The sequence below is a fragment of the Brachyistius frenatus genome, unplaced genomic scaffold, assembly GCF_029030835.1.
Source record: "Brachyistius frenatus isolate BFR_SWC_R1_liver_20210118 unplaced genomic scaffold, ASM2903083v1 Contig_67, whole genome shotgun sequence".
NCBI classification, from domain to species: Eukaryota; Metazoa; Chordata; class Actinopteri; family Embiotocidae; genus Brachyistius; species Brachyistius frenatus.
The window spans coordinates 1,804,189-1,815,155 of record NW_027210666.1 but is presented as its reverse complement, the minus strand read 5'-3'; the positions used below and the strand labels follow the sequence as shown (position 1 = coordinate 1,815,155).

Genomic DNA, 10,967 nt, shown 5'->3' with positions numbered 1-10,967 from the left:
TTGTATGTTATTCAACAAGCACATTTCTTTCTCTAAACCAGCCTAATTTGCAGTGAACACAAAGTGAGATATGCTGCTACAGTATTTTTAAGGAAATGAGACCTTAAGTCTGGGAGGAACCGCAACATAATTATGTCAGTTGTGTTGTGTGATTCAATCAGAGCTTCTGGTTTTGCACCATAAATTATAGTTTTTGGAACAAACAATTTTACGACGTCTCGAGGTCTAGCATCGGCGGCAAACAACTGCAGCACAGGAAAAACTGATGCCTGTGCTCACCATCGTCATGTTGGGATTCCTTCCACGAAACCCCCAAAACACCCGATTCTTTTTAAGACCGGGACGCGATTGCAGCAAACTCCTCCAGGGTGTTTTTAGCAGCCCACAGATGTACCATGCTCATTTCAAACCATCTATTTCCTTTGCACCCAGTTTAACCTCGTGTACCGCAGCTTTGGCCACCGCAAGACGGGTGTGTTTTACGCAAAATGTTTCTATTTCTGCTTCCTAAGTCTGCTTGTCCATCTGGGTGTTGAGGGATTTGCTGCTCATTTTGGCCCCCGCTGTGCGTCACAGGGAGCTCACAGCCATGAAGTATCCCTACGTCACCATCCATCCTTCTCAAAAGCCAGCTGCCTCCTCTTTTCTCGACGGACAAACAGGTGCATCGATATATTCCAGGGGAGCCTTCAAACTCAATATTTCAAAGTGAAACATTCCTTCGAGTGTCAGCAGATGATTTTGGAGTGCGGCTTGTGGAGTCGACCAGAGGCAGCGCTCCATCTGTGCTCCTGTCTGTCCTCATGCACCAACCCGCAGACCGTCTCTGAATGGCAAATCCCCAGCGGTTTCTTTCTACCAGCTTCCTCTCTTCTGTCCCTCGGGCCCCTCACCTAACCACCGTCTCGCTCTCTCTCCCAAAGGAGATCAGACAGCTGCTGCCATGCCAGAGGACCATCCCTGTCCCTCATCCCACAACCCAAACTATTTTCAGCACACCCGAATTCAGACTCTGCAGAGCAGCGGGCAACCAGTGGCCACCGTGGGGAGACAGATTAATATGTTATGATCCTCATTCGTTGTAGCTTCTATCTTGGACCAGTGGTGACAAGTTCATTTCGTCAAGTTCTGTATTTAAGTGTGTTTGGATTCCCCAAGAATTTTCTTAGCAACTCAACGGGGGGGAAAAAAATAGTCCCACATCTGTCGGTGTCAGTTTGTTTTGATTAATTGCAAAGTTGTAAGAGTAGCTGAATCACTAAAGTACACTAAAGAAAAGAGGGTTGAGTTAGTTACTCCATTATGTTTCAGAAGGAAAATATTGTATTTTATTACACTTAATTTATTTATCACTTTTGACACATTTTTCTTATAAAACATATGATGAGCTGCTGTTACTGAAAAAAGGACCCAATCACATTAAACATTGAAATTGCTTTATGCAATAATACAACAATCTAATATACTGTACTATAACAAACCGGAAGGGGCCATTTTGCACAAGTAATTAGTTACTTTTGTATTGAGGTATATTCATATTTGAGTAAAACTACTCAAGTAAAAAGTATGAGTTCTACCATTGGAAGAGACTCGTGATAAGAAGTTATATGACATGTTAGTGTTTTATATCTCTTATTCTGAAAAGCGTATAAGCTTATTAAAGGTTAAAACAAAATCACCCAAATGACATTTCAGTTTGAGTGCTCATATGGTAACCCGCTAGAATAATACAATTCACGATGTACAAATTTACAAATCTGTTAAGTAACAGGATTAGTTACCTTATCAAAGTGCTAATGTATACAAATCATTAGTTAACGCTGATTACCAGCTCCAAAAGTATACTTGACCAGTAGCTTTACCACTGCAATTGAACCTACTTAATTCCTTTTCACTGAACACACTTACAAAATGTGGGGAAAACAAGATATAAACAACATTACTCAGGCACATGTGGCTAATTGACATAAACAAAATACACTTTTAAACCCATTTACAGTATTGGCATGGTGACATGACCAGAATGAACAATTACCAACATTTAAGTAACTCCAGGAAACCATATTATACTCAAAACCAAAAGCTGAACAACTTCAGTAAAGGTTAGACGAGTCAAGGATCTTCAGTGACAGTAAAATAAAATGTCGATAGTAAAGCCGCCATTTTGTTACACGGTTTACCTGGCAGGTAGCGAGACTACATTGTGGTGGACAGAAACATTTCTTAAACCTGGCCGAACCAACTATTTTCGACGGGAAACGTTGTCAAACAACATCGAGGCAACTTAGAGAAGTGCTTAGGAATGCATTGTGACAATATAACATTCATTACTAACCTGTCTTGTACAGAGAGCCGGAGAGAACACGCGTTAGATGTTGTTCTCTTGCAGCTCGACCACAACTAGCGCTCAACTTAAGCAGATACTCCCCCTCGTGTTGTAATTCAATAACTGCAGCTTCAGAGTTACAATTTAAAATCACTGTTACAATACACTAAAATCTGGCCTTTTTTCCACTAATAATTACAAAAATAACTTAACAATTGTGACCATACATTTGTAGGCGTCACAAATACTTTACTTTTTCTGGTTCTAACCTGCTTGTCTGTTCTTCATGATTTATTATTATTCTTATTATTAGCTTATTCCTGTATTTTTTTTTATTTTTTATTCATTCTATTATAATTAGTTTTGTATATTTTGGCAGAATAACATTTTTCATTGAACCTGTCACACATTATTTGGGAAATCCTAATTGGTTTCCTGTTCCTGCTTGTGAGTGTTTGATTCAGTGCTTCTCAGTGAAGCTAAATGGGTTTAAATCTGAGTTTGCACCTGCGTGAACCACCATGCATGAAATACACAGTCAAAATTTATAGCACATTAAGTCAACTGTACAAATTCATTTGGTTCCAATTAAAAATGCTTCAGAGACAAACCATTCGTTAAGACATCTTTTATTTTGGTCATTATGCTTTACATGACATAATGCATATCCAGGGATATAACAATGTTGCTGTTAAACAGTTGGTGTTTGCATGACAGTATTCTGGTGACTTATTTCATTGTAACGGTCAATTTGACCATTACCCCTTTCACAATATATTCAAGTCACATTTGGTTACAACAGAAAAGTGTTAGTGTACTTTTAATAAGATTATTGGCCATCCAAACAAAACAAAAAAGGGTGTACAAAAACAAACAAAAACAGACAAACACTAAATTAAAAGTCACCAGTTGAAGTCAGTATAAAAGGAACAAGAGTGGAAAAGAAAAAGTCAGAACACAACACAGTTATAACACCTCAATTTCACATGCTGTCTCCATTACAAAAGCTCACTGGTAACTTTGTGGATTGCTTCCCCCATCCCTGATCTCCTGTTTTCATAAATTAGTTTTCCTTCTTCTAAGCACCTATTTCTTGTAGTTTTCAAGTCGAGATGCTACTATTCCTCAAAGAAGGGTGAACTGCCTGCCTATTGGGTTGAGGAAAAATGAACAGGGAGTTTACTTTGAGAAATAGATTGCAAATTTAGTTGGTTGGCTTTTGGGAACTACATTATCAACGTATCACGTTGAAGCAATGAGGAACCCAGAGAAAGAGCAGTGGACATTCTCTGCAGCAAAGACACCATTGGCTTCATCATCGGGGATCTGGACGTAGACCGTGTCATGTGCATCGAGCAAGAGGACAGCACTACCGGACATCTGGTCCAGGAAGCCCTTGTTGTACTCATCATAAGTGAACATAACAGGCTGGCCATTCTTGTACAGAGCCACCAGGGCATTAGCTCCATTAACATGGATGCTGTAGGAGAAGTAGTAAACTCCAGGAACCTGGCAAGTGAAAATGCCGGTCTCAGAGTCATAGTGATTCTCAGCATTGTACACGATCTGGTCAAACTTAATGGGGGTGCCAGAAGCAGGGTAGGGGGTGGCCAGAGATGCAGTGAAAGCAGACATGGGGGACTTGACCATAACCTCACCCATTCCCATGCCCTTCTCAAACATAACCTCACCAGGAGGGCCAGGGGCACCAGGAGGACCAGCTGGGCCAGCTTCTCCATCAGCTCCATTATCACCAGGCAGACCAGGGGGACCCTGAGGTCCAGGGATACCCTTAGCAGTCAAACCTGCAGGGCCGGGAGCACCAGGGAGACCTTGGTGTCCCTTAAGGCCAGGAGCACCAGCGGGACCTTGAGGGCCACCAGGTCCTCTTTGACCCGGAGCACCATCAGATCCAGAGCCACCGGACTCACCTGCACGGCCAGGATGACCTTTGGGTCCGGCAGGGCCTGGAATACCTGGGGCACCTGGGGTACCTGGGGCACCTCCATTACCTTTGTCACCTGTGGGTCCAGTGGCCCCTCTGGGTCCAGGAGGACCAGCTGCACCTGGATAACCCTGCTTGCCTGAGAAACCCTGTGCTCCCTGATCTCCCTTGTTTCCCTTAGATCCCTGAGCTCCAGTTGGACCTGTATCACCTTTAGAGCCAACAGCACCAGGTTCACCTGGGAAACCTGTTTCACCCTGAGGTCCAGTAGGACCAGTGGGGCCAGTTGCACCAGTAGCACCAGTATATCCTGTTGGACCCTGGTCACCCTTAGCACCTGTTGATCCTGTGCTACCTGTAGCTCCCCTCTCTCCCTTCTCTCCATTTGCACCTGGTTTTCCATATCCGGGGACTCCTGGGGCACCAGTGGCTCCAGCAGAGCCCTGGTGACCTTTAGGGCCAACTGAACCAGGCAGACCTGGGGCACCATTCTCACCTGGTTTACCTGCAATACCTACACCTGGGGCACCAGTGTGTCCCTTAGGTCCCTGTGGTCCCATTGGACCAGAGGCACCATCTCTACCTGAGCTACCTGACTTTCCAGGCTCACCTGGTGCACCTGTTCTACCTGGCTTTCCAACTCCATTCTCACCTGGTGCACCTGTTGAGCCCATAGGTCCCATAGGTCCTGTCTCACCCTGAGGTCCGGTTACTCCCATCCCCATATCACCCTTAGCACCTGGAAGTCCAGGAATACCTGGATGTCCTTTCAGACCAGACTCTCCTCTATGTCCCATTGGTCCAGGAAGACCTGCAGGTCCAGACTTGCCAGTAGCAGAGAGACCAGCAGGTCCAGGGCTTCCAGATGATCCAGGGACTCCCCTGGGTCCCTGCTGGCCGGGGGCACCAGTATCTCCCTTCTCACCAGGTTGTCCAGAGCTGCCAGGTTTGCCATGTCCACCTGGAGATCCAGGTTTGCCAGCAATGGAGCGTCCACTAGGTCCGGGGGGTCCAGGAGGTCCTTGGGGTCCAGCATAACCTTCACCGTCCTCACCTTGGGGGCCAGGAGGACCAGCAGGTCCCTCAGGGCCAGGCTCACCTGGAGGACCAGGCTCACCTGCTACTGACACCACTGTGGAGGGTGAAAGAGGTACCACCATCAGTATCAACAAAAATAACAAGTGGAAGCACAAACAAACTGTGTGTAGCTGTGTTGTATATCACTGTCACTATAAATGTTACAGCATAATGTACTGTTATGATGTAGCACAGCTTGGGTCAAACATATGGTTTAAGTTGATTTTTAAAAATGTGTAGTTTGTCAATGGAAATAACTTTAGTCTGTGCAAGTTCATTCAGCGATGTCTTAGGATACAGGGTCTACTTAGTGCCTCCAGTACTGCTGATTACATCCTTTTCAAGAAACAAAAATGCAACAACATGGATGTACAACATGGACCAACTTTCAGGTTGGAGTTTGTTGGTGCTGAAAGTGTCTTGTTGATTTGCAACATGGCAGTTCAGCAATCAAAAGTGAAACAAATAAAAAATTTAGGAAAGAATAATTATTGTTTTCCATTGTTTCTTCATGTCAAAAATCATTGAAACATCTGCAGATAGGTCAATTTTTGTTTTTATACTCATGAACCAAGCTGGCTGAACCTCCTAAATGAAATCTTACATTATCAAACTTTTCTTGTGAAGCAAATCCTTCAAAATAAATGTCAAAATTGCTCAAAGCTTTGTTTTTTGTTTTTAAATATATAGGCCTATTTATAAAATATATTAATTTGGGCATGTATTTAATGGTAACATAAAAAAATATAATAATAAAAAAAGATTGTATATAACCTGTTTTATTACTATTTTTAATATGCAGAACAGGTCAAAGATTTTAAGAGACATCTTGTGACTTGTTTGTGAAACAGTGGGTCTAAATGAGAGGGAGGCTTTTTTTATTTTTTTTTATTTGCTGCCTTGATGTGGTCACGTGTTTGAGTGTAAAAGGCTCACTCCTTGGATAACTCTAGCTTAGTCTGGATGAAGCCAAACAGATGTTTCTACTTCTGCGTTAAGCAGGCACACCCAATCAAGCCACAATGCTGGGTGACTGGACTCTAATTGTAAGTGTCAAACTAAAAATAATCCACTAACAGCTACTTTCTCGAATGAAAATAGCAGTATGTTCAATCACACAAAAATCAACATTTCATATTTTGTGTTGCATTTTAAGAAACACTCAAAGCCACACCATAATTTATATATTTCAAGTAAATAACCTTTTTTTTAGGACTCTCATGTTGTTTTACATTGGGAATCTTTAGAGAAAAGACAGTTATTTTATGTTGAAAATTAACTGAACTGTGACATGACTAACATGAGTTAAATCAAATGAACAAGCAACCTTTAGAGCTAAAATAACTAAAATGTCAAAACATATTTGCCAGATTTAATGCACTGAATACAGCAGTGATCTTATAACTTTATGGTTCTCAAAATGCTAGCTGATAAGATCATGTAAACAAATAAACAAAACATGAAATAAGAATTGCTGTTTTAACAATGAACATTTTTCACCAGATAAAAGCAGGAGAAAAAAGTGTTTAAATAACAAATTGCATGTTAACCAACTAAAATAAAAAAAGATATCTGAAAATCATTTCATTTAAAAAAGAAGGTTGCTAAATTTGAAACTGAATAAATGGGGAAAAAACTTGAGTAAAAACTACCGAGAGGCAGGTTTATCAAACCTTATGTTGTCCAGAAAAAGAAAACTGCTAAACTTTGCTGAGTAAATGAGCCTGTTCCTCAAGTCCCAGATCTAAATGGACTGTGATTGGAGAGTCATGCAAACTGTTGCAACCAATCAGAGTGCAAGACTGTTCCACAGCAAGTGGAGTTCAGTTTTCAAAGTGAAGTGCAGCTGTAGCCGGCATCTGCCTCACTGCCTGTGGTGCTCCTGTAGCAAAGATGCTTTACCCCTCACTTATGAATCAAATGTAAGGCAAAACTGTTTTTAAAATGTTTCTCAAGTAAAGATCACTTTTTAGAGAAGAAAATCTTAATGCTTTTTTTAAATTATTTTTTAAGTCACAGTATTTGCAAAGTTTGTTGTCAAAAACAGATTTAAATCAGGTTTTCTTACCGTGGCTCTTCACAGCGTAGGGCATCACTTTCTTCACCACATACCCCTTTCCATGGGCTGCTGCAGAGGCCACCATGACGAGGAGGACGCATGCTACTCGTATGTCCATCTTGTAAGGTCTAACCTGCAGGGGAAAGAAGATGACAGTCAGACCAACCAGTTTCAAGGTACAAAATTTCAGCACACTTCAGTTTCTGTCTTAGAGTTTAAAAACTTTCTTAGCTGAGTGTACAGGCTCTACATTTTTAAATAAAATCAGTAGACAGTGAAGAAGAAAGTAAAAGTTAAAGTTTTTCCTGTCAGAGCATTCTGGATGCTTCAAGACTCTCTGAGTATCACCCATGTAGCTCCAAGCAAGCCAAAATCTGCCTTTTTCCCCAGCCTGCCATAGGAACAACACAAGGCCTACAAAGCCTAGATGTTGACTATGCACTCCTCCAGAGATTGAGCCATTTAGTGAGGCAGAGAAATCACACATACCGGCATCCAAAGAGGAGAAAATCAAATCTCTTCAGCACCAGTGAGCTCTTGGTGCTGTTGTATATCCTTAGGGTAGGAGCACAACTGAGGATATGCTGCCCTCCAGTACAATGATGTGGGTATTTATACCATATCTACCCCTAGCATCATTAAAAAAAAAAAAAAAGCCCCCACCACGCAAGTACCTCCCTCCCCAGAGCTAGGCTGTAATTAGCAGACAGATCTGCCCAAAGCGGGCATGTCACATCAGGGTGCCTCCATGTCTTGAATATCCAGACACATGATTATCACTTATTTCAGTCTTCTTCTGAACTTGACAATAATCATGCTCAAAGCAAGCAAATAAACAAATGAATACACAAAGAACACAACTCAGCCCCGCAGGAGAAATAAAGTGACAACACCTTTTCTCTTTCAGCTTTGTTACACTTATATTTACAGCAGCATTTATTATTTAAACTCTCACAACATTAAAAGACCTCCTGTTTAAATATGTATAAAAATAATCAAAACAGATTTATTAAAAAAAAAAAAAAGCAGCCAGACAGATCTGTAGTGGCACCTGTGCTGCTTTACAAAGGTTGCATTGAGGATGTACAGTACAAGACTCATCTCCAAATTTACATGTTGTCCAGCCGGCCGAAGGAAACTCGTCTTTACCTTTCCTGACCGTCTGGGCTCCTCCACGCCTTCCATGATAACGTAAACAAGGGAAATGGTGGGGAAAAGATTGCCATGAATGAAAGCTACCGGACATTTTAGTTGCTTTAGGCACTCACATGTTTAGTTCTTCGTATATTTAGGTTTGCACACTTCCTGGTTATTATTTGGTCAGCTTGTTATTGTGGCAAATAGAGCACAAAGTGGCCTTGGTTTCACTCTCTATTTCAGGATAAACACTTTTTCTTAACTTGCGTATTTTTGTAAGTGTTTCACCCTCAAAACAGCTAATAAAGTTATATAAGGGTTGGAAAAGACATTTGGGCTTGTTTCTGTGCCTTGTGAATGCAACCCAGTGTGAGGGCCCTTATGTGCAGTACTCGTGTTTAGGCACCAGAGGGCAGGTTTTTACCAATGCACAGTATCTCTCCATGGAGTGAGGTGCTGCTGCAGAGAAGGAGCCGTGCCCCTGTGGTCACTTGTTATTTTTGGCCTCCTCAGTGCACACACATCATCAGAGGTTTCAGGCCTATTCCTTCAATTAAAGCTGGTTTCTGTCATGATGTTGTATTTCCTCAATCATCGCTGTCCTCCAGTATTATCCTCCCTCACCCTGACCCTCACCCTCCACCTTGCCTTGCTTACTTTCAGATCTTTCAACTGTAATTTCTCAGTTTCACCCCAGCCACATAGGAAATGCATTCACCCTAATAATCGCATGGTCTCAAACACACAAGTAGCCATAAATTATGTGTAGGGTAGTCCATGTCCCATCCCCAAAAACCTTCCTGAACACACAGCCATTTATGGCACATGCTCTTCCTGTGTCCTATAATGTAGATACATGCAGCTGGGAACATGTGTACATCTGCAGAAATTATGATGAACTGCATGATTGCAAGTTTCTATATGAGGAATCTATACTACTACATGTGACTGTGATAGGCATCTTTCACCGCAGGTATAATGAAAGACCCAGCTTGTTTGAACCCCTTTTTTTTTTTTTGTAAATTAGACCAAATTATATGAAATTTTCCAAAGTGCTACCTTCCCTGGCTTATGGCACTTAATCATGTTTGGCAAGCATTGTTTAAGCTCACTCTTCCTGTCAAATAAAACATAGTGCCTAATTTGTGATCTTCATTTCCAAATGCTTGAGATTCTGTTTGTAACCAAAGATGGGAGTGAGAGGGTAGAGCAAAGGTGCAGACTGATCACCTGAGGCTGTGTGCTGATAGAGGTATGTCACAGTACGAACAGTTGGGGCACGTGCAGCTCAAGCAGAGGGAGCATCACATTTCAAGCCAATATCTGAAGTGCCAGTCATATTTTCAATTTGATTTGGCATGTTTGATCTGCCTGTGGAAAGTCATGTTTACCCTGCAAGCCTCCAGCAGCTGAAGTTTTCTATTTGGATTGACTTACTGTAAATGCCACACCAGTTATGATATTTTCTAGTTATACTGTATTATTTTAAAATCTCTTTATGCTCTTGCCCTCAGAAGAGGCCTGGTCTTTCCAGCTTCAGTCAGATTTAGAAAAAATGACAGAGCAAGAGAGGGTGGAGTTAGAATTTTATATGTTTATAGCTTTAGATAATTTTAGTTTATTTATGTTTTTCAAACATGGCTAAACCACGGCAAACTAGGTCCTCTGTTTTTAGTTTAATGTTGTGAGAACAATGATTCATCTCTTTATTCATAAAAACAACAACCTGCATCTGCATGAGAGCCTGCCGAGAGGCAGAACCATTCATGCTGAGCCTTGGAACCAGAGTATACGTTGGCTTGAGGAAAACTTGAATTAATCGTGTAATTTGGATGTTGTTTCTAACCTCGCAGCATATTTTTTATTTTCTAAACACGCTATTGCGCTCATTTGAGAAGGACTCTGTGTCCTTGTGCTTGTAGTGGTAGAACTGAAGGCTGTGAGAGTGCATGGCACAGCTCCCTCTGCTCTGCTCATTACGCTACTGCAGCAGCTTGATGTGGTTGGAAGACTTCATTGTAATAACCATTAGGAATTAAGTTAACAGACTTCATGCTGAAGGTGGTGACGTCGCTTTGCTCTTATAATGTTGCAAGCCCCTCCTGTAAAATACTCCTTCAGTTTCATGTCACTTCATACACTTGATATGTGACATAAAATGCTTTTACTGAACTCAGAAAATGAAGAAAATGGGTCATTATGAACACACCCAAAGTCACTGAGAGCAAATGAAGGCTGAACAGCCTCTTGTTTGAGAATCACACACATTTTCAAATGTGGTTTATGTGATAGTTCCTGACAGTGATGGTACATGTATTTACGAACATACGAAACTTAAGCACAGTTTTGACATACTTGTATTTTGTATTTATAGTTTATGTTATTTTTTGTTTTACCGCTTTGCAGATTCAAATTAATAATGC

The 10,967-nt window shown here is 41.5% G+C and overlaps 1 protein-coding gene across 1 annotated transcript; it reads right to left on the bottom strand.

Moving 5' to 3' along the window:
• Positions 1-2,939: 2,939 nt before the first annotated feature.
• On the bottom strand, positions 2,940-7,979 carry col10a1a (collagen, type X, alpha 1a). The gene is made up of 3 exons (XM_069707192.1): positions 7,897-7,979; positions 7,417-7,540; positions 2,940-5,403 (listed from the first exon to the last, which is right to left on the bottom strand). The coding sequence occupies exons 1-3, from the start codon at positions 7,900-7,902 to the stop codon at positions 3,569-3,571; spliced, it is 1,965 nt and encodes a 654-aa protein (XP_069563293.1). The 5' UTR covers positions 7,903-7,979; the 3' UTR covers positions 2,940-3,568.
• Positions 7,980-10,967: the final 2,988 nt, after the last annotated feature.